General features: G+C 42.2%; 1 protein-coding gene across 2 annotated transcripts in view; it reads left to right on the top strand.

Moving 5' to 3' along the window:
- Nucleotides 1-24,360, top strand: part of VWA3B (von Willebrand factor A domain containing 3B) — a 101,374-nt gene that overhangs the window by 28,189 nt on the left and 48,825 nt on the right. Inside the window, exons 9-14 of one of the 2 annotated variants that reach the window (XM_081946770.1) lie at nucleotides 13,068-13,184; nucleotides 15,370-15,566; nucleotides 17,048-17,202; nucleotides 18,353-18,491; nucleotides 19,588-19,719; nucleotides 20,752-20,850. In XM_081946770.1, the coding sequence (XP_081802896.1) occupies nucleotides 13,068-13,184; nucleotides 15,370-15,566; nucleotides 17,048-17,202; nucleotides 18,353-18,491; nucleotides 19,588-19,719; nucleotides 20,752-20,850 (839 nt within the window). The remainder of the gene's footprint in view (nucleotides 1-13,067; nucleotides 13,185-15,369; nucleotides 15,567-17,047; nucleotides 17,203-18,352; nucleotides 18,492-19,587; nucleotides 19,720-20,751; nucleotides 20,851-24,360) is intronic. The other variant, XM_081946771.1, reaches the window with a different exon arrangement.

Below are 24,360 nucleotides of genomic sequence, written 5' to 3' on the forward strand. Positions count from 1 at the left end.
TTTGAGGCCTTCTGACAAGCAACGTTAATGGGGAAACCAAATTCACTTAACAATCAAGTTACTAACTTATCAACTCCAGTGAATCACTTACCAACTGTGTCAAGAAAGGTCGTAAAATGGGGCAAAACTCACTTAACAAATGTCTCACTTTAGAACAGAAATTTTGGGCTCCATTCTGGTCGTAAGTCGAGGACTACCTACTGTATTATTAGCCTTCATATTCCTTAAGGACTGCTTTGCTCAGTGAATCCAGTAGCAGGAACTTTTCAGATTCAGGTGCCTGTATCTATAAGGTGTATGCATTCAGTACATGGAATATGATGGCTTAAGCTCCTAAGAATTCACATAAGGTACAGGTAATCCCAGACTTATTACCGTACCACAATTGAGCCCAAAATTGATGCAGCCACAGTTGTAACTTGTGAAATGTAGAGAAACCTGTCTTGATTGAGCTACTGCTATGTATATTTTAAAATCACCATGGGTCCGTTTTCATACTTATTGGTACTTTCCAAGGGAGAAATAAAATAAAAAAATATTAGAAAAGATTGCAGCAAGTTATGATCCCTGCTGCTTCTGATGGGCATTTTATAAAATATAGATAGTGTCATTCAAAAAGACAGAGCTAAAATGCTAAATAATAATGTAAAGGAACGTTTTTATAACTCGTATGGGGGGAAAAAAGATGTTATTTCAGTACTATTTTCAGTTATTTCAGCAAAACACCCCCTATTTCCTGTGTTTTAGGGAAGAGTGAAATTAATATTTTTTTCTGAGAAAGTGATTGGGGAAGATCACCTGTTTCAAAATAGAGATCATTTGTATATTCTCTAAGTCTGTTTTAAGTGAATGTGTAGACGTTTCCAGAAGGGGAAAGAATTGCTTGCCAAATTGTGTATGTTAATAAAAAAAATTATCCGGAGTAAAGAGAACTAAGCAATTCCTGTTATGAACACTGCGATTTCAAATAGATAATTTGCAAATGCCACTTATTTAACAACAGCTCAGACAATCGCATTAAGATTGCACGTTCTTCAAACTTTTTTTTTCCGAAGAAGCAATCTGGAACTTCTGCAAACACAATCTTTTTCTAAAATTCATCAGCAGCTCATTTTCTTTAAGCTGTCCAAGGGATCCTGAATAAAAATGACAGCTGCTTTAAAAATCCTACTAACTTTAAAAGGGGATCTACTTACAGAGTAGCATCTTTTTTCAGGCTTCTGCATTGATGTTGTAGCTTCTCATATGAAGAAAAGCTGCTTTATTTGCTAATTACTTTGCTTGTCAGTTTTTATTACATTTCCATCCCTATAATATCATTTTGGGGTGTATTGGGGCCAGACTTTTTATTACAGATACCTCAGGGAACTATGGTGCTTTATTCTTGGCTCCTTAACGGTTCTAAGCATGACATTTGCTTTGTAAGTTTTTTGGTAATGGCTTGAAACAGATGCAATAGAAGTTGGACAGGACCTGGCAGTAGGGACAGCAAATTTTGTGCCATTATAGTTTCTCCATGACTCAGTGATGAATTGGTTGCGGCAATGGGGAAAGGCCTTAAAAGGTGAGTGGGTGGAATGACATGACAAATTGAACATGCAGTGGCAATGCCTTAACTAGAAAGGTTGAGTGCTCCCCTGATTGATTTACAGGTAGTCTTCAATTTACAATAGTTCATTTAGTGACTGTTCAAAGATGAAACCGCACTGAAAAGGTACCTTCTGGCCATTTTTCACACTTATGACTGTTGCAGCATCTCCACGTTCATATGATCAAAATTTAGATGCTTGGAAACTGGTTCCTATTTATGATGTTTGCAGTGTCCTGGGGTCAGGGAATCAACTTTTACAACCTTCTGACAAGCAAAGTCAATGGGGAAGCCAGATTCACTTAACAACCGTGTTACTTACTTAACGCCTGCAGTGATTCACTTGGCAAGCAGGGTCAAAAAATGGGGCAAAATTCACTTAACAATTGTCTTGCTTAGCAACAGAAATTTTGGGCTCAATTGTGGTTGTAAGTCGAGGGCTACCTGTATTAGATTAGTAAGGCTGCCCAATTCTTAAATCTCTCTGAGCAGTTGGCATAAATAAAGTGGGGTGGGGGGAGAAAACATTTAATGAGAAAAGGAATAAATATACTATTCTCTCTTTCCAAAAGGCCTTTTTATAGGTTCAAGGGGCCATTTCAAATTCTGATCTGATTCTGACATCTAAGCTGTAGTAGGTGGTGTTTTGTGTGTGTCAGCCTTGACTTCTGGCAACTGCCTGGAGAAGTCTCTACAGTTCTTCTTGGCAAGATTTTGGAATTAGATTGCCATTACCTGCTTCCTAGGGCTGAGAGAGAGTAACTGGTCCATGATCACCCAGCTAGTTTTATCTCTTAGGTAGAACTAGTTCTCACTGAGTCCTGGTTTCTAGCCTGGTGCTTTAGTCAGTTCAAACTCGCTCTCATAATACAGTAACTTTTGGGAGGCATTTTTTTTTGTAACCCAAGAAGCATTTACTTTCCACAGTTGGCCCAAAGAGGAAGCATTATTTCTGATTGTTTAGAAATCACCATCATGGGAAAATTCCAGATGATTTGAAACAGAGTCAAGAAGCTTTGAACAAAATGCATTGGATGTGCCGTTAAGATTACAATTCTTTAGGAGAAAGCTTTTTAAACCAGAGGTTCTATTTTTTTCCCCCAAAACATGGATATATCTAGGTCAGAACAATCCTCCTTTCCACAGAAAAATTGGGTGCGGGTTGGGAGGTTATTATCTTATTATTTTTCTTTTTATTTCTTTTATATAATGTGTTTATATCCTTGTCAGCTGGCTTTGAGTCACCACGTACAAGTAGGTGGCAATATAAATTTTCTAAATAAAAATAAATAAAATGGGTAATTAAGGAGCAAATTCTATGGGTCCTTTGAACATAACCTGGTTGTTGTTTGAACATAGCCTGCCCCACTTGATTCTGAGTAGCTGAAGCGGCTATTTTTATGTATCGCAGTATGATAGAGGTAGAAAAACACTCTTCCACTTTTGTGCCATTGTTTCCCTTTGTTGATGTGGACTTCAAGTGACCCCCAATGATATTTTCTTTAAAAAAATAATCCTCCAAATATTTTTTGATTTATTGCTAATTGATGCTATTTTTACTGCTTGCATTCATCTTTGTTCTCCCTTTTATCATCAGCTGTCTTGTGAGGGCACATGCTCAAAGGTTTATCAAACTCTGTTCGATAAATAAGCTAATTAAAGCTTTCCCACACAGGTAGGGAGAAATTAACTCTGCATGCTCGGTTGATTTTCTCCAGCCCCCAGATCACAAGAGTAAATTGCAGATCTTGGAAAGGTGAAAACAAAGGAAAATTGCATACAGTTGACATAAGAAGAAAGGATATGAATGTCTTGTTCTTTTTCTTCAAAATCGTTCAGGACTGTGAAGCTCTTCACAGAAATACTTTCCTAATTCCCCTTAATTTTGATTCAGCAGCTGTTTAATAATTTCCTACATCAAACTATGTTTCTCTACTGACTTTGGCTGTTAGAGGGAAGCTTTCCAACTGCTTCTCTCTAGGTCAGGGGTGTCCAAACTTGGGAACTTTAAGACTTGTGGACTTCAACTCCCAGAATTCTGGGAGTTGAAGTCCACAAGTCTTAAAGTTCCCAAGTTTGGACACCCCTGCTCTAGGTACTCAGTTTATATTTCAATAGGTGGGGTGAGAAATCTTAAAATTATTCCTTTGCCTTTCTTTTTATGAGTGAATTGTGGCGTGGTTTCAATTAGCCACAAAGTGTAGTAATCTTCTAGAAATGCTCCGTATGCTGCATCTTATTAACACATTAAATGGGAATACAAATAATCCTGGGCATTTAGCTGGCATTATTGCTGTAGTTATGACGTAATTCCTAGTTATTAACTATGTGAGAGCTTTTCACCAGCAGAAAAGAAATCAGAACAACACTTTTGTCTTAATTTTACTTTTCCCCCTCCAGTGTGCTTAAAAAGAACAGCATTTGCATTTTAACATACTTTGTTTAAAGTGTGGAAAATAAAGTTGGTATAAAATATTTACGGGACGTGATGGCTCAGTGGCTAAGATGCTGAGCTTGTCAGTCAGAAAGGTCGGCAGTTCAGCAGTTCGAATCCCTAGTGCCGTGTAATAGAGTGAGCCCCGTTACTTTTCCCAGCTTCTGCCAACCTAGCAGTTCGAAAGCATGTAAAAATCAAGTAGAAAAACAGGGGCCACCTTTGGTGAGGGAAGGTAACAGCGTTCCATGGGCCTTCAGCGTTTAGTCATGCCGGCCACATGACCACGGAGATGTCTTTGGACAGTGCTGGCTCTTCGGCTTTGAAATGGAGATGAGCACCGCCCCCTAGAGTAGGGAACGACTAGCACATATGTGCAAGGGGGAACCTTTACCTATAAAATATTTAAATTGAAAGAGTGAGTACATAGCAGGTTTAGTGTGTTGATGCTAATAGAAGATAGAATAGTGTGGTTTGTTGTTCTACAAAGTTTATGATGGTATAAATCAAACATTTAATAGAACCTTAGATGACTAAATATTAATTATTAAAGTTATTTGCCACCTATCTTGCAGTTCTATGCAAATTTAAACCATTTAAACATCTTAACACAGAAATTTGACTTACACATTCTGCACATTTTATCTGACAACATAGAACAGAACAGAATATTCTTTATTGGCCAAGTGTGATTGGACACAAGGAATTTGTCTTCAAGGTGAAAGCTCTCAGTATACATACAAGCAACAAAGTGATAAATCATAAATCATAAGACACAATCATAAATCATAAAATGCAACCAACAAAGTGATAGTCATAAGATACCAATAAGAGTAGGTAATAGGAAAGATGAGAAGTATCATAGTAATACAGTTCTATTACATGATTAGATATCCTTAGGCATAAAACAGTGCTGTGGTAATTATGTGTTTAGCAGAGTGATGGCATGAGGGGAAAAAATTGTCTGTATGTCTAATTGTTTTGGCATGCATTTGTCAGGGCACGCGAGGCGCTGCCCTGTCAGCTGGCCAGCGCGCATGCGCGCGCTGGCCAGCTGAGTTCACCTTTTTAAAAGCTGTTTTTCGCCTTCCCCAGGCTCCAGAGGCTTTATAGGAGCCTGGGGAGGGCTAAAAGAGCCCCCCCGAGGCTTCAGGGACCATCTGGAGGCTTCCCTGAAGCCTTCGGAACGCTTAAAAACACCCTCCGAGCAAACCGGAAGTGACTTCCGGGTTGCTCGGAGGGTCGTTTTAAGTGTTCCGAAGGCTTCAGGGACCGTCCAGAGGCTGGGGAGGGCGAAAAGAGCCTCCCCCCCGGAGGCCCTCCGGAGGCTTCAGGGAATGTCCGGACGGTCCCTGAAGCCTTCGGAGCGCTTAAAACTACCCTCTGAGCAACCCGGAAGCGACTTCTGGTTTGCTCAGAGGGTCGTTTTAAGCACTCCGAAGGTGTCAGGGAAGCCTCCGGATGGTCCCTGAAGCCTCCGGAGGGCCTCCGGGGGCGCGGGGGAGGCTCTTTTCGCCCTCCCCAGGCTCCTATAAAGCCTCTGGAGCCTGGGGAGGGTGAAAAAAGCATGTAAAATGGGGGGGCGCGCGTTATGCGCGCATTTGCACTGGGGGATCTCGCGTTGCATTATGGGTGCGGCACGCCCGCACATGACCCCCCCGCGCTCCCCCCACTTGTGGCACGCGAGCCAAAAAAGGTTCGCCATCGCTGCCCTATACCATTTCAGACAAATGACATCTTCTTAAAGACTTCCAGTGTTGGGGCATTCACAACTTCTGGAGGCAAGCTGTTCCACTGATTAATTGTTCTAACTGTCAGGTAATTTCTCGTCAGTTCTAAGTTGCTTCTCTCCTTGATTACTGTGTTTCCCCGAAAATACAACCTGTCCCGAAACTAAACCCATGCCACATTTTTCGCGTGGGCAAAAATATAAGCCCACCCCCGAAAATAAACCCCCCCTCCGGCCAGGCAGAGCACCGCTCACTGACCTAGCGTTATTCCAAAAGCGCCAAGTTGCAGGAGCGGGGGGGGGGAAGCGCTCACGTTGCTTGCTGCCTTCGGGATACTGCTAGGTTGGGGAGTGGCGTTCTGCCTGGCCGAAGGGGAGAGTTGCTGGGCGGCTGCTCCCTTGTGAACTGGCTCCCGAAGAGCCGGGCACAGCCTCAGTGGCGAAGCAGCCATGAGGTAATCATGCCCACGAGCAGCCGCCCGGCAAATCCCCTCTCCAGCCGGGCAGAGCGCCATTCACTGACCTAGGGGGTAATCCCTAAGGTGCCAAGCCATGTGGCACTCTGCCCATCCCCCAGCTCCTGCGGCTTGGCACATTCGGGATACCCCCTAGGTCAGTGCATGGAGCTCTAGCCGGCTGGAGAAGGGGGTTGCGCGCGCGCCTGTTCCGCTCGCAGCTTCACCAAGCCCTTGCCAGGCTCTCCCAGGCCACCGCCGCTGGCTGCTGCTGCCCGCCGCCGCCACCCCCCCCGCTCCGCGCAACTTCAAAACTCGGGCCGAGACTTTCAGCATCGGCCGCTCTAGGAGTGCTCTCTATGGTGGGCCAGCTGCTGGAAGACTCCCTGTCCGGCAGCCAGCCCACCATAGAGAGCACTCCTAGAGCGGCCGATGCTGAAAGTCTCGGCCCGAGTTTTGAAGTTGCGCGGAGCGGGGGGGCGGCGGCGGCGGCGGGCAGCAGCAGCCAGCGGCGGTGGCCTGGGAGAGCCTGGCAAGGGCTTGGTGAAGCTGCGAGCGGAACAGGCGCTCGCGCAACCCCCTTCTCCAGCCGGGCAGAGCTCCATGCACTGACCTAGGGGGTATCCCGAATGTGCCAAGCCGCAGGAGCTGGGGGATGGGCAGAGCGCCACATGGCTTGGCACCTTAGGGATTACCCCCTAGGTCAGTGAATGGCGCTCTGCCCGGCTGGAGAGGGGATTTGCCGGGCGGCAGCTCGTGAGCATGGTTACCTCATGGCTGCTTTGCCCCTGAGGCTGTGCCCGGCACTTCGGGAGCCACTTCACAAGGGAGCAGCCGCCCGGCAGCCCCAAAACAATAAGCCCTCCCTGATAATAAACCCAAGGGCATATTTCGTGGGGCAAAAGAAAATAAGCCCCTGGCGTATTTTCGGGGAAACACGGTAGTTTCCACCCATTGCTTCTTGTTCTGCCCTCAGGTGCTTTGGGGAATAGTTTGACTCCCTCTTCTTTGTGGCAACCCCTGAGATATTGGAACACTGCTATCATGTCTCCCCTAGTCCTTCTTTTCATTAAACTAGACATACCCAGTTCCTGCAACTGTTCCTCATATATTTTAGCCTCCAGTCCCCTTATCATCTTTGTTGCTCTTCTCTGCACTCTTTCTAGAGTCTCCACATCTTTCCTATATCGTGGCGACCAAAACTGAATGCAGCATTCCAAGTGTGGCCTTACCAAGGCATTATAAAGTGGTATTAACACGTCACGTGATCTTGATTCTATCCCTCTGTTTATACAGCCTAGAACTGTGTTGGCTTTTTTGGCAGCTGCTGCACACTGCTGGCTCATATTTAAATGGTTGTCCACTAGGATTCCAAGATCCTTCTCACAGTTACTACAGTTTTCATTTTTAATGCATATTATTTACACATCCTTAGATTTAGAAATGTAGTTCGGGTGGTAGGTGTTGGTGGTGGTTTGTTCTCTGAGCTTGTTCAGTTTCTGAACTTTTCATCACCAGGCTAGGTAACATCACCTGTGGACCTTTGATTGAAGTGTCTTGTTTCAGTTCTCGATCTTATATGGTCATTCAGTCCAATTTACCACATAAGACCCACAAAAGCAGAAGACAACTGAAACAAGAAACTTCAACCAAAGTTGCACTGATGATGTTGCCTACCCTGGTGACAAAACATTTGGAAACTGAACAACAAGCTCGGAGAACAAGCCGCCACCAATATCCTTAGATTTGTGCTGTCCAGGTGTTTCAAAGACAACCTTTATACTGAGTGTATCCCCTTTGTCTTCCCCTCTCTTTAAAAACCTGGTTCCTAATTTACTGCCATCAATATAAATTATCCTAACTGTTAATTCTTGGCCCTTACTGCATTGTTGGAGAACGAATCCCATTAAGTAGGCATTGTGAGAGAAAATAGTTTATATTGTTATATTTGCCATTGAGACAATTCTGTGTTCTGTCATTGGGGTGGTGATAAAAATATCTTTTCCTTCAATAGAACTCTGGGTAGATCTCAGAAGCAGTTAAGCTGTAAGCAGTAATGGTGATAAAGACAGCTAGCAGTGCTCATTTCCCACAATTGTAACAGCTGTTGACTGGTACATATTGGACGAAATCCATACCCTTGATGACTTATTATGAAGTATAGATTTCCTGAGATAAGTTTACAGAGAGGATCAAAACTTGGGAAAGTGTTAATGAGAGGAACGATGATCCAAGTCTCTTGGGAGATTATGTGTTTAGGTGGTAAATATTGGTATTTGAAGATTTGTTTCCTATGATAGAAATGAAATGACATGCAGATGAAATTGGCTTTGACATGTTCTAACCTTTCCTTTCAGGAAAATGTATATGTCAAGATTGTTGAACTTGAGTTTAAAATAGGGAAATGTATATGATCAGGAGATTAGAAAATTTGGACAGGAAACTATTGCACAATTCATTCAGTTTTAATAAGGAAATATATGTCTTGGGAATGTAATATTTGCTGTACGTAAGCTATGATAGCTTATGCAATTTAGCCTTCAATTACTGTTTTCACCCTTGCTCAATATCAAATTTATCTTACTTGAAATTGAAATTCTTTTCAGTCCCATCCAGTTCTCAAAACTATTTATAAAAACATTAATCATTGATGCATCACAGACAATCATACAGCGTTAAGAGACACAGACACAATGATCATAGCCATTGGCAGAAAGCTATGATGATAAGATATGCCCCATGACACCACTATGCAAATGCTGTCCTATTTGCAACCTAATGTCAGGTGCAGATATGTGAATTGTGAGGCTCTGATATCATAGTTTGTGTTTTGTCACTTGCCTCTTCCCAGTGCAATGGCAGTGATTCTATTTAAATTGGATTTAATATTAAACAGTACCTAGGGTATTTGATCTATTAATCTATCAATCCATAAAATCTGATTTAAATTAAATATTGTGTGTAGTTGCTTTATAGCATTTTGTACAGACTGATATGTTTCTCATAAACTGAAAAACACAAAAAATACTGGCTTAAAAAAAAACAGGAGTGGAAGTTAAACCGCTTGTTATTTGAAAAGAGGAGACAGAGCTCATGAGACTGGGACTTGTGTCAACTTCTACTCATAATAGAAAACTATGCCTTAACTAGGTAGACATTTGTAATGTATGCAATATTGCAGTCCTTTGTCTCTGCTCCAGATAATTAAGCCCCCCCCCAAAAGGGAAGAACAATGCTTCCACAAAAGAGAATTTAAACATTTTTAATAGGCATTAACATTGTTACTTGTTTGCAGCCAAAACTAATCTGTATACTTTTGGTTAAGACAATTAATTTTTTTTTTAAAAAAAATGTTGCTTAAGAAACCAGGAAGGAGAATTGCTCTTGAATATTGGCTTTAAGCATAATTATCCTCCTTGAAACTTGGTATTCTGCCTTCTGTGATAATTATATATTCTCCCATGGGTAGCTTTGTTTCTCTAGAAGTGCTTTGCATAAAGGAACAAGTGTGGGCAGTGGTTTTTTTTTCTTTCTTTCGTGGTTGTAAGACAAATTAAGGACCACTTCAACTTGCCTGAACAATACAATTTTTCTCTTGGGCCTTCTAAGCCCCACTCTCTGAAATACAGGTAGCAATTAAGGAAGAGTCTTTTCTGGTTTGTATCCTGCACATGTTTCTTCTCCCCTCACCAGATTACTCAAGAGAACACACTTTGCCCCCCCCTGAAACAATATTATCTTGTTGGGCGTTAGGTCTTCTCAGTGGCAAACATCTTCCCCAGACAGGTGGATGGCTCTGGCTTGCTAGCCTTTCATAAGATTTAAAGTCCTGGCTATTTCCTAAGACATTGGAGATTTTGTGTTCTGCTGTTGATGTGGTTTTATGATTGAGATGCATTGGATGCCATGGATTACTTTTCATAACTCTTGATTTGCAATCTTTATACATTACCCAGACTCAATGTTTTGAGATGGGTGGCCATAGGCATGTAACACGCTCACACAAACACATTCACACACACTGATTCATACAGTGGGATCAGTTTATTTCTTAGGAATATGAGTTGCATTCTTGTGTAATCTCACCCCATTTTTTTCAGAATCATAGGTTGATTTCTGTGGATTTTATCCTAGGCCAGATGACATAAGACTACCGGCAAAGTGATTCTTAATGGCTTTGCCTTTTTCTTTTAAACATGAGATTTTTTTTTTTTAAAAAAACTGGTACTTGTAAATTATCCTTTGGCATTCAGAATTGAAAAAATGTGTTAATAGTATGATCATTGTACTTAATTTGATTTATTGTTACTAATAAAAAAAACATAATAAATGAAATGGACGAGGTCCTTCCATTTGTTAAAAAAAATATACACTTGGTTTAGGCTCATTTCAGTGTTTTTTTTCATTCAAATGAAGGAAATATAGGAATGTCCCAGGAGATGGCAGTATACAATAACACATCAAAATGCACAATGAAAAGTGAAAATGAAAGACTGAGAAAAGCCTTACTACCTCTCTTAGAATTGTTCTGGGGTTTATGAAAATTATGCATGCATTATATCTATTGAGTTATATTAATGACAGCAGGAACCCATTGCTGCCAAATCTCTGGCACACGGCCCCCTCGGAAATCTGCTGTGCTAGCAAATCAGTTCATGATGTGTTCACACCAACTGCAGCGCCACTGCAGCATCATAAAACTTGACGTTAAACTGGCACTGAAGGGAACAAAATGGTTACTGCACCACATAAGGCTGGTGCCGATATTTAATCTGATAAAGCCAATAGCGTAGCATATTATTCAGGTATATTTAATTGAACATTGGATCTGTTTTCCAAACAATGTTCTTTTCACAGCTTACCTATTCATATTAGTGAAACACTCTTTTGAGAGAGAGAGAGAGGGGGGGGGGAGCCAAACCAAGTTTTACAACATTATATTGACTGGCAGACTTATGGCACAAGTGTTTGTGGAATAGCATTCATCTTTTGAGAGAGAGAGAGAGAAAGAGAGACAGAGAGACAGAGAGAGACAGAGGGAGAGACAGAGAGAGACAGAGAGCCAAACCAAATTTTACAACATTATATTGACTGGCAGACTTACGGCACAAGTGTTTGTGGAATAGCATTCATCTGCATTATATGAACATAATTATATTGCATTATCAATTCTTTAATTACATTGCATTTATGATTCCTGCATGTCTGGCACTTTTCTGTGCTTTGTATATTGATGAGGGTTAGTTGTTCATTTACTGCAATAATACTCACATGTTTGGGAGTCTTTGAGGCTTAAAGCATTGGAATGAATGGCAATGATTCATTTACATTTAAGAGAGAGCAAAAGTGGTCTCTAGGGCAGTGGTCACCAACCGGTGGTCCATGGAACACCGGTGGTCTGCGAGAAAAGTTTGGTGGTCTGCGGAAAAATTATTTGCATTTTTTATATTGCACTAAATATTATTTATCTTTTTAAAAAAACGTAATAGTGGTCAGTGGGATTTAAAATTATGAATGTAGTGGTCCCTGAGGTCCGAAAGATTGGCGACCCCTCCTCTAGGAGACACCATAGAGGTGGAAGTACAAAGTGGCAATTCTTAATTCCCGATAAGACTGGATATTTCAGAATTGATTTAAAGAGACTCATTTTCTCCATAGAAAGGACTTCTTTGTTGGAAGCTGTGAGAGAGAATCTTGGAGAGGACGGTTTCTATTTATTTCTCTTCATGGAACACACAGTCCATACTGTCTTGAACTGCAGAGCCCAGTGGTTCTCAACCTTCCCAATGCCACGATACTTTAATACAGTTCCTCATGTTGTGGTGACCCCCAACCATAAAATTGGTGTCTCGGTTCCTAAGACCATCTAAAATACGTGTTTTCTGATGGACTTAGGCGACCCCTGTGAAAGGGTTGTTCGACCCCCAAAAGAGTCCTGACCCACAGGTTGAGAACCACTGGCATAGCCTATTAGGACCACTTTTCCCAGCTTTCATGGGGCTGCATAGGAAAAGAAAAACAACAACAGTGATACTCCTCCTTTCCCCTCACTTGGTCCTATTCCCAATTTCATTCTTTTAAGAGAATATGATTGAACAATCTGAATGTCTGGGGGGTTTCACCAACTTTGATTGTGATTATATGACATTAAATCAGTGTCAACTGTTAGTGGGCACATAGGTTTTCTCCATGACAATAGGTCCCTCAAAAGGTCCTTCAGATCTTCCAATGTTAGACCTTCCAGACCAGTGGTGGGTTACGGATCCCATTACAACCAGTATGCTGCGACAGGGCCGCACGTCCACCATGTGCACGCTTGCGCGCCTGTGATGCGGGCGCATATGGAAATGGCCCAGTTGGGTCAAATACAGGTAAGGAGGGCGGCCAGGTGGATGGGCCGTCCAGAGCACCATACTGCAACAGTACCTGGTACCCCCCAGCAGGCACCAGTACGCCCATACCGTGGCGTACCGGCCGTAACCCACCACTGTTCCAGACATTTCCACTTCCATGAGTTCATCCACCTTGCTGCTCGTCCTCCCCCCCTTCTCTTTCCTTCCACCTTTCCAAGCATTGAAGCCTTATCCAGGGAGCTTGGTCTTTGCATAATGTGCTAAAGTCTGATAATCCTGAAATTAATAGGTTTTATTTATTTTCATGAAATACAAATCCAACATCGAATTGGCTCCCCAGAATTATATAGCCACGAATAAGCTCTTTAAAAGGGGGTAATGATTTGTTGTAGCTGCCCTGGGCTTACCAAATGCAACAATATTTAAAGATTATGCAAGGCTAGAGAAACTATTTCGTTAGTTTTATCTAATCCTTTCTCTGTGTCTTTATACCTTCCCTCAAATGCAGGAACCGGTGTCAGAGAAGATGTCTACCTGATTTGGAGGGAACTAGAGGAAGCCAAAAATATCCTAACCCAGATAGAGAAAATTCTCATCGAATTTGAGAAGTCTGAAATAGTGGCAGGTATTTTATGAATGCATAATTGCAAAGGACTTGATCTATGAACAGTTTGATGGAAAGTATTTTCCAGGGACGTGCGGTCAGGGGAGGCAGGAGAGGCAGAGCCTCACCGCTCTCATCATGAAAAGAATAGAGAAAAGGGAAAAGGCACACGTGGTCCCATTCCCCGCCTTCCTGAGTCAATATGAAGGGGACCGCGGAGCGCAAGCGCTCTGCGATCCCCTTCATGTTGACTCAGGAAGGCGGGGAATGGGACCACGTGTGGAGGAGGCTGCGGCTGCCTCAGCCTCCTGCACACGTGGTCCCATTTCCTGCCTTCCTAATGACGTCACCAGCCTCACCAGCCATAAACTTCACCGCACGTCACTGGTATTTTCAATACATGCCCATCCATTAGCGATCAATCTACAAATTGTAAATCTGCAGAAACAGTCTAAATACTAGAATAAAACTCTCTATGACTTGGCTGGTTTTACTTGCAATCTACTTCTGAACATGAGAACAAATAGCAGAGCTAAACTGGGGAAGTTAAAAAGATATAGTTCCTCAGCATGCATACATATCTATTCATTTACTGATTCAATAATTACTTATTTGTTGAAATTATGCTTTTTCACCTTCACTTGTTCTTTTGCTACAGCTTGCCTCAGTAGATCTGGGTTCAACGTAAGATCTCTCATTTGTGGGAAGAATTCGTTGCAAAAAGTTACCCTAGCAGACTTATTTCCTTTGCTAAAGGACATTGTTGGTTAAGGAAGGAATGAACTGGAGTGTGTTCAACATTATTGGACTTTCTCCAGCTCATCCAAAACACCTATTCTGTGTAGGGGGAAGAGCCTTTCTCAGGGTGTTATGCCAAATTTTTCCCCAAAACCAAGGTTTCTGTAGCGGTAGCCAATTCCCTCGGTTCCCTTTAAGTCTGGGTGAAGCTGTCACCTGCAACCATGTGGATTCTTCCCAGCCTTCCAGAATCTTCGGCGGACCTCATCCCTTTGGGTCTTTGCTTCCTATCTTCTAGAGAAGCCCTGGACCAGTGGCGTAGCGTGGGGGGTGCAGGGGGTGCCAGCCGCACCGGGCGCAACATCTGGGGGGGGCGCCCTGACTCGCCCCGCGCCGCCCTTTGCCGGACTGTGGCCGCCTCTTTCCGCGCCCGGCTTGGCCCGCGAACTAAGCTTCCCGGCCCTGGCACGCCCAGGCCCCTCCTGCGCACCGCCTACCTCCCAGCGCAGCCGCCAAGACCCGCCGCGCCGCCCCCGCGGGAGCCGAAGGAGAGCGGCGCTGCGCTCCGTCCTCCCGCTCCGCCTGGAGCGCCCCGGGGAGCCGGCGCCTTCCCGAAGCCCCCGGTGCGCCTCCCACCCCCGCGGCACCTGCTTCCCTTTAGTCGAACCTTTTCCCGCTGCCCTGTCGAGCTCCTCCTCAGGAGGAAGGCAGGAGGCCAGCATGGAGAGCCTCACTTGACTGATGCCGACCCAGGGGCAGCTGCAGTCGGGCCGCCCTCGGGTTAGGGGGCGCAAATTACTTGCCCCGGGTGCTGACAACCCATGCTACGCCACTGCCCTGGACCATTCTTCTCTCCCCTAAGGACACTTGCACTGCACACTTCAACATCCAATTTCTCTCCAGCTTCTCTATTCACAACAGGTGGCATACTTTTAGTCTCCTATTCCCATTTCCTGTAGCTGCTGTGGAAATTAGTGTTCTCCCAGAGAGCCCAACACTGATATACTTTGCTGCACCAATGGAACTGCTTACTCAAAATCTCCGCACAGCAGCTCTGAATAGCAGTCAGCTCAACTCATCAGTCTCACAACGACACAGCTGCCCCTGAAGGACAAAAGTGAGCTGCTTTCTCTTCTTATCTCATTCCAGTGTCCAGTAGAGCAGCAGTCCTACCCAGTCACAAAATCTCTACAGCGTGTCATAATCCCAGGAAAAGGCAGTTGCAAAGCACTGCAAGCTGTTACCTAAGAAAATTACGTAGACCTGCAAAAGACTATAGTGACTAAGAATTGACTCAGATCAGACGAGACTTACCGATAAAGTAGTAATATTTCTAAGGAAAGAAGAATGTATTAGTCATGTACCATAAATAAATATGTGTATGCAAATATATCCATTTAAAATTAAGACATATAATATCTTCAAGCTGATATTGGCACATACTTATTTATTAATATTTTCATATCAGCAGGAGAAATGGATAAAACGGAATATGAACCAGAAGTAAAAGATTTTGTGAATTCCAGAGAGTGGCTTCAGAAGAATGGCTTGGAAGCCCAGAGTCTGACCATACCTACAGCTTTTCCTGATTGTGCTTTTCGTCATGTAAATGGAATTGTAGATATAAAAACCAAGCCAGAAGATGAATCTCTTCAGACAAATGCTGTAAGAAATCTTCCCATTGTGACATGATAATTTTCTACTTTTTTTGTGGAGTTTGGGAGGAGGGGATTAGTGGGGAGATCAAATAGAGTTCCAGGTTTTGTTAGTTGTATAGTAGAAAGCTTCATTTGCACTTCTGGCCACTTACAGGATCCCATTGTTTGCCTAACAACATTTCCTGCAGTTATGAAAACTGGTTAGGAATTGTGACTGAATGAGGTAAAGAGTACGGCTTCTGTTTTCTTAATCCTCTAGAAAGTATTCACATGTTTAGCCAAACTGATTCTGGATTTTTCAAAGAAAAAACATCACAAGCATCATATGATTTCTGTTGTCAAGAAATGCTTTGGATTCAGTCTAACCATAATAGCTAAATTTAATGTTTCATTGAAATAAAGGAATCTAAGTTAAGTACTTAGACAGATAGTCCTCATGCAGCAACTGCTTCATTTAGTGACTGTTCACAGTTACAACTGAGATGAAAAGTAATTTTGTGACCAATCCTCACATTTACAGGTCTGTAAAACAAAGGAAAGTTGAAGTAAGATCATTAAGTATAGTCATGGTTTCACTAGTCCCAATTGCGGATATCAAATAAGGACTGCTTGTATACATTAATCAGTTGATATGAATCCCCAATATGTTATTGAAATGCACTGGGAGAAAATGTTTATTTGCTTCCTGTAGGCACTGAGTAACCCTAATGGGGACCAGCAACTCCGCCATTAAGAAAAGTGGTCACTAAGTGGGAAATCATATGGCTGTGCTTTCTGACTGGAAAGAGACAAAACTACTCAGTTTCTTACCTTTGGCTTTTATTTGCCTCCTAACCACTCCCTCCTAACCCTTTGGAATGCTTGGATGTTGACTTATTATCTTGAACACATGGAGACCAGTGTGATTGTGTCACAGCCTGGGGCTGGGAGCTGTGGGTACACTATGCAAAACATCTTGCTCTCTTGAAATCCTTTCTCTCTATGGAGAAGGGATTTAAAAACTAATAATTTCTATAGGCAATCTCTCCTTTGCCTAACTTTCCCCTCCACCTGACCAGAGAATGGAGATGAATTCCAAGAGAGTACGTTTGTTTGCTCTTCTATACATTGAAAGCAATGCAATTGCAGAAAAGAGGCAAACGAGAGATTGCCTACAGAATTTGCTTTTTCCTTTCACTCCATCTCCTTTGCACAGTAAAAAGAACTATATTTCACGTTTGTTGATCGATGTGGGTTTGTCTCCAGTATGCTAGATTATAATTCACAACATCCCAGTTTCTGGAGAGGATTATACTTCAGTGTATTTAAATTGCATTGACTGAGTCAAGGCTGATCAAAAGTTTATGAGGCCTCTGATTCTCTTGTCCTGTTGCATATCACTTAACTGAATTCATTTCAAACCCATTTAGACATACTGATTTTAAAGCTTGAGCAGATTTAGGGAAACTTAAGAAATCATACTCACAGAGGAAATCTTTGTTCTTTTAGGAGACAAATAAAAAGGTAATCCATGCCAAATACTGCACCAATTTTATACATACAGTCTTGGAAGATGGGTCTATAATTCATTTACATTTGAATAAAGAAAGATGCACGGAGTTTGAAAATAAGGTGAAGAATGCTCTTCATCAGATGGAAGGAAGGTTAGTTTGCATCCTGATATTATCTTTTCTAAAGACAGATCTTATGATGAAAAAAGGACGGATGTATCCTATTAAAAAGATTTTGAAGTTCCCAAGTACTCTAATATTTAGTGTTAGGTACTCTGTTTGTTTAAAAATTGAGCATGGGCAATGCTAAGGGTTCCTAACTGCAACATCAAATGTGGGTATATATTCATTTATGAATATTCATTTGAGTAGCATAATTATATTCCATGATCTTCAAACCTAATATCTTATTTTTTAATGAAATTCAGCTGTAAAAACATCAATTTTATTCTGTAATGCGGCATATTCTACATATATTTTACTAAAATAAATAATGGCGAAGGTTCTAGAAGCACTGATCCCAATGTAGTCAAAAATCTCTTTTAAGACATTTATATCATGTTGAAATAATGACTATTCGAGACTTTATTTTTTTAATCTATAAGATTTTGAGTAACATTTGAACTAAATCATTCATTAGAGTTACTAGGGAGCTTCTAAAAGCAAGTATTATTTCTTTAATAGTGAACATTTATTCAATATTTATGGGATGTATGTTAATATAGTAATAATAATGAAACACTGAATAGTGCCTCGTTAAAACTGCTAGTGTTAAGTTTTGGTCTGCATTTATTTATGTTGTTTATATTTGTTCAAAGCCAATGGAAAGAGAAGTCCAATTGAAATTTACCCTTGCAATAACCCCATAAAATAGATTAGGTTAAGGGAATGTGATGGCACAGTTACATGGTAGTATGAAGCCTACAATCTGATTGAAGCCTAATTCTCATCCGATGCTTTAAGTCTTGTTTGTTGAGAAGAGTGGGAATTGTAATCCCAATTCAGTGATTGACAACTGCTTTAAAACTCACTAACACATAAAGGCTACATAGCCTTGAAATTATATTCCTTCCTGTAAATTATCCAATAATCTTGGTTTATCTTCCAGTTTAAAATGTCTTTTACTTAGTAATATTTATTTTGTCTTCCTTAAAGTGATTTACTTGGCATTCTTTTGTCCTTTATATTACATTAATAATAAAAATAAAAATGATGTAGGAGTGTTAAGATACTGGGAAGTGAGCATTTCAGACATCATTCTTGCTGTGCCTTTCATTTCATGTAAAAAAGTATTCTTGTATAGAATTCAGGACCTTAAGAAAGGAAGCCGAGCCCTTTTTGGAGATGTCACAGAAGACCACATCTGTATCCTCATTGATGTATCTCAGTCTATGATCTACAAACTGCCTGTGGTGAAGGAGAAAATATATCAGCTGATAAGAGTGAGTGGACCGTCTGTTTTGGTGAAGAGAAGCGCCTAATGTAGAATGACTGGCTTTTTCTGAAAAGGATCTAGGAAGTTGCCTTTTACAGATTGCCGTAAACGTACAGCAGTTTGTTGAGTGACCATTCAAAGTTACAACGGCACTGGAAAAAGTGACTTACGATTGTTGTTCACCCTTAACAACCATAGCAGGTCCCCATGGTCACATGATCAAAATTTGGATGCTTGACAATTGGTTCATATCTATGACAGTTGCCATGTCCATGGGTCATGTGATCCATTTTGGGAGGGATACATAGGGAAGCCAGATTCACTTAACTGATTGATCCATTTCTGGCAAGAAAGGTCATAAAATGGGATAAAATTCATTTAACAACTGTCTCACTTAGCATTAAAAATGTTGGCTCGACTTTGGTCGTAAGTTGAGGTCTACCTGCATTGTTGGTCTCTTTAACTGAATATGTGCTGCCTGGAATTAGTTCTGAGTGGAATCTTTTCCAATCTTCCCTGGAGTTGTTAGAACAGGACTAGAACTTTATTCTTCCACATCAATGTTCTTCTAGTTCCCGCCAAGTGGAAGAGATTTTCTAAGTCCATTTTCTCAGATGGAATGGTGGACAATAAATTAGGACATTTCCCATATCATTGTTCTCTAGCGATGGTGTCATCATTTGGTATGTTGACACTATTTTTTTAATGGATGGTTTTAATGTTTTCAGTATTTTTATGTTGTAAGCCACCCAGAATTGTTGGATACAAGACAGGTGGCTAAATAAGTAAGTAAGTACCGTAAGTAAGTAGTAAGTAAGTAAGTAAATAAATTCGCTATGCTGGGTGGGAATTCTGGCAGTGCTGAGCTCCCAAATATTTTGTGAGTACCTTGTAGAGAAAATTAGATTACAGGTAGACAATATTTTAAGAGATAGCAGAATTACAAATTACAAAATATTTAATACATATTTGCTACACAAATGAAAAATTTATCCCCATAGCTGACTACTTCTCAATATGATGACAAGGAGGAATGGTGGGTGGGCAAAGGGAATATGATTTTTCTTTTTCAGAGAAAACATTCAACAGACGATTTCTTACAGGAACAGTTTCAAAACAAAACCAGATTTAACTTTGTTAAATTTGATGCTGAAGCAATAGCCTGGAAAGACAGACTTGCCGAAGTTAATGAAGAAAATATAGAAGATGCTATACTTTGGATAAAACAACTTCAGGTAACTATAGAAAAAACTTTAAGCAAATGGAAGTGAGCTAAACTACTGTTGGGCTTCTCATTCCCTTCTTCCATGCTCTGGGTCAATATATTTGGGTTAAAGTAAAACTTCATATGAAGGGAATCTTTTCAAGTAGACAAATATAATTTAGGTTATCTCTCCCATTAATATGGTAATTGGTGTTTTTATAAATATACTTCTATTATGTTAACTTCTATTAATGTAGTAACCATGCTTACTAGAATACAGATTTGATTTAAAATAACTTTCCATAGTAACATTTCTAATGAGCAAAAGGGTTGGTTCAGAAAGACATTCCTGCTCCAGGAAGGAATATTGAGAATTATTGGGAGTGTTCATTTCTTTGCAATAGGAAGCAAATGACCAGCGTTTTTCAGCCTTAACAATTTAAAGATGTATGGACTTCAGTTCCCAGAATTCTCCATATGGCATGCTCACTAGTGTAGATATGCCTGGTAATCTAAAGCAAGACAAGGACAAAGGGCATAGCCCAGGAAGAATTATTAATTGGATCAAGAGGCCTAGTATCTACTGTACATGTAACTTAAATTCCCTACAACTTGTCTAAAGGAAGAGAGACAACTCAGCAAGCCACCCAGAGTCTCTTGATTGTGAGATGGGTGGCATATAAATTTAAGTATTAATAAATAAAGAACTTAATCTTCTCTGGCAAAAGTCATTTCTGAAGCTACCTTCAGGATAAGGTATTCCCTCATTTAATCCAAATAGCTAGCTGGTTTCCATTTAAACAGTTCTCTTTCAGCAAACTACAGAAATATATATTTTGTAGTCTTTCATTACTTTCAGCTATTGAGCATATCAGTGTTTAAAAGGACAGTGGGATTTTAAATACAGAATACCACATATATTATCTACAATGTGAATTAGATCATGTAAAATGTTTAAAATATGCCTCGCCAGCATACCTGAGAAATAAATTTTATAGCCCATCCCATAAATCTGCCCACATTAACATCTTATTTTTTCTCTGTTCCTCCACTGACTGCCTAGGTTGGGACTACTACAAACGTACTGAAAGCACTTCAGATTGCCTTTGCTGATCGTGACACTCAAGCCATTTATCTTCTTACTGATGGGAGACCTGATCAGGTATCTATGAAGAAGCAAATCATGTCAGGACAATATGATGATGTAACACTGGCCAGATGACAAAGCATCACATTGATGTAGACCAAGGATGGTCAAACTGACTACAAGTTGACAGATGAAGGAAGGCATACATGCCTGTGTCTCCTCCTGATCTTTATTCCATCGACACATTGGAAACATGAGAGATTGGGAGGAGGATATGGTGACAGAGGACAGCAAAGAAGCATTCCTAAAGTAGGGCATTCCAAAATGGGCTTAGGAAAAAAATGGGATTAGGTTTAGGTGGGGAAAACAAGAGTTTTGGAGGCTACTAACTGAATTGGAGTCTTTCTCAGTGGTTAAATTCAATTGTTTTTACTACCGGTTCTGTGGGCGTGGCTTGGTGAATGTGGCAGGGGAAGGATATTGTAAAATCTCCATTCCCACCCCACTCTGGGGCCAGCCAGAGGTGGCATTTGCCGGTTCTCCGAACTACTCAAAATTTCTACTACCAGTTCTACAGAACCTGACAGAATCTGCTGAATTTCACCCCTGGTTTTTTGGTATGAAAAACTGAGACGGGAAAAGAAGTGGCAATATTCATAGGAGGATAAAGCTGCAGTGGAAACATAGCCAGTGTAACCCTGTGAAAGGAGGGTTTAGCTGTACTGAATAGAGATGATTTTAATGGGGTATAAGAGACAGAAACATGATGATGGCAAAAATGGAAATGTTCAGTTTAAGCATAGAATAGAGAAGTGATCCAGAAAGGGCAGCTGTACATTTAGTGTTGTTTCTCTTTTAACGTCTGGTAAACCTGATGCCCTTTTGCTATGCTATGGTGTTGGTTATTTTTTGCATGTATCACGAGCAGTCAGTGGTGTGCATAAGAAACATACACTAACAGAATCCGAGCTTCACGTGAACAATGATGTTGGAACTTTGAACTTTTGGTATTGCTTATTCTGTGGAGTTGGGTTTCCTCACTGTCCTGCAGAGTAATGCTATTGTAAATCAAGATTAGAAAAGATTTAGCCAGTAAATAAGTTGTGGACCTCTAATCTAATCTTCTCCCCAAGTCATACTCCTTCAAAGGTTCAGCTCATTGGACTTGTTTTGATATAAAACTGAGGGACAAGATGGAAGAGACTCTTCAAATACATTTTTTGATTTGATTCTTTTTAGTTAAATATTCCATAGAAACAAGGAATGTATCAGTAAATCTGACAACCTGTGGTCAAGAACTTTCAGATTGAGCATAGCTACTATTGAAAAATGAATCTCAACAGATTTTTGACTGAGTTCTGGCTTCAGAAGTATGGACAACCACTGGATGGCAGTAAAGATTTGTACATCTATTTGTTGCCATCTAGTGGTCATCTGGATTTTTGTGGTCAAATCTGTTAGGCTGAGGTACTTTCCAAATCATTAATAATAATAATAATAAATTTGAATTTATTAGCCGCTCCCTTTCCAGACAGGACTCGGGGCGGCGTACAATAAAACATATAAAACATAAAACATATGTACAAACACATAAACATACACATATACAAAGACATACATGCACGGAGGAGGTAACAAATTACATCACATTTAGACAGTTAAAAATCACCATTAAAATACCCCATTAGTAATAACACAATTTTAAAATTTTAAAAATTTGAATGGACTGTCAGGAGGAATAAGAAAAAATTTACGGTTGAGCCAGGCCAGATAATTGAAAGAGGTGGGTCTTCAGCTGTACACGGAAGGAGCGGAGATCGGAAATAATCCTGATGTCACGGGGGAGGTCATTCCACAGGGCTGGGCCCATCACAGAGAAGGCTCTGCTCCTGGGTGTCGCCCCCCGACACTGTTTAGCGGACGGCACCCGAAGAAGTCCCTCTCTGTGTGAGCGGATTGGTCGTAGGGATGTATGGGGCAGGATGTGATCCTGCATGTAACTAGGTCCTGTGCCACGAAGCGCTTTAAAGATCATAATCAAAACCTTGAAACGCACTCGGTAGACTACAGGAAGCCAGTGCAGCTCGCGCAGGAGAGGTGTTACAGGGGAGTATCTAGTCCTCCCCATAATCACCCGCGCGGCCGCGTTCTGGACCAACTGCAGTCTCCGAGTGCATCTCAGGGGAAGCCCCATGTAGAGAGCATTGCAGTAGTCCAGGCGAGACGTCACTAGCGCATGGGTGACTGTGCGTAGCGCATCCCGGTCCAATAAGGGGCGCAATTGGCGCATCAGGCGAACCTGATGGAACGCCCCCCTCGCCACGGCTGTTACATGGTCATCCATGGACAGCCGGGCATCCAGGAGGACGCCCAAATTGCGCACCCGTTCCATGGGGGCCAGTTGCCCGCCCCCAATGGCCAGAGATGGAAGCAACTGGTTGAACCGGGAGGCCGGAAGCCACAACCACTCCGTCTTGGAAGGGTTGAGTTTTAGTCGGTTGCCATCCATCCAGACCCGTACGGCCTCCAAACACCGGGACATCATTTCAACGGCCTCGTTGGGGTGGTTCGGGGTGGAAATGTATAGCTGAGTATCATCAGCATACAGATGATATCCCACCCCAAAACCACGGATGATCTCGCCCAGCGGTTTCATGTATGTGTTGAACAGGAGAGGCGAGAGCACCGACCCCTGTGGCACCCCACATGTGAGGGGGCTCCGGGTCGATCTCTGCTCCCCTGCCAACACACGTTGCATCCGGCCAGAGAGGTAGGAGCCAAACCACCGTAAAACGGTGCCCCTGACTCCCAGCCCCTCTAGCTGGTGCAACAGGATACCATGGTCGATGGTATCGAACGCCGCCGAGAGATCTAATAGGACCAGGATAGAGGAACAACCACTATCTCTGGCCCTCCAGAGATCATCAACCAACGCGACCAAGGCCGTCTCCGTGCTGTGCCCGGGTCGGAAGCCGGACTGGCGCGGGTCTAGATAATCATTCTCCTCCAGGTGACGTGGGAACTGTTGTGCCACCACACTCTCTACAACCTTCGCTAAAAAAGGAAGGTTGGAGACTGGACGATAATTGACTAGATCCGATGGGTCCAGGGAAGGCTTCTTGAGCAGGGGCCTCACAACCGCCTCTTTCAAGGCGGCCGGCAGAAACCCCTCACCCAACGAAGCGTTCACTAGGCCCAGGAGCCAGTTGCGCGTAACCTCCCAGGATGCCAGTACAAGCCAGGAGGGACACGGGTCCAATAAACATGTGGTAGGTCGCAGATGTCCACGCAACCTGTCCAAACCCTCGATGGCAACCAAGTCAAACTCCTCCCAGAGCGGTCCCTCAAGCCTCGCCTCGGGCGTCTCAACTGGACCACTGAAAGGGGCCCATCCCATCCGGATTTGAGCGACTTTGTCCTGTAGATATTTCCCAAACTCCTCTGCTCTGCCCTGTAAAGGGGCTTCCCGCGGTCTCTCAAACAAGAGAGAGCGAGTCACCCAAACAGGGCGGCAGGGCGGTTATCTGCGGACGCAATAAGAGCGGCGCAATGTTGACGTTTGGCCGCTCTTAATGCCACAAGGTA

The sequence above is a fragment of the Natrix helvetica genome (genome assembly GCF_964273705.1).
Source record: "Natrix helvetica genome assembly, chromosome: 3".
Lineage (NCBI taxonomy): Eukaryota > Metazoa > Chordata > Lepidosauria > Squamata > Natricidae > Natrix > Natrix helvetica.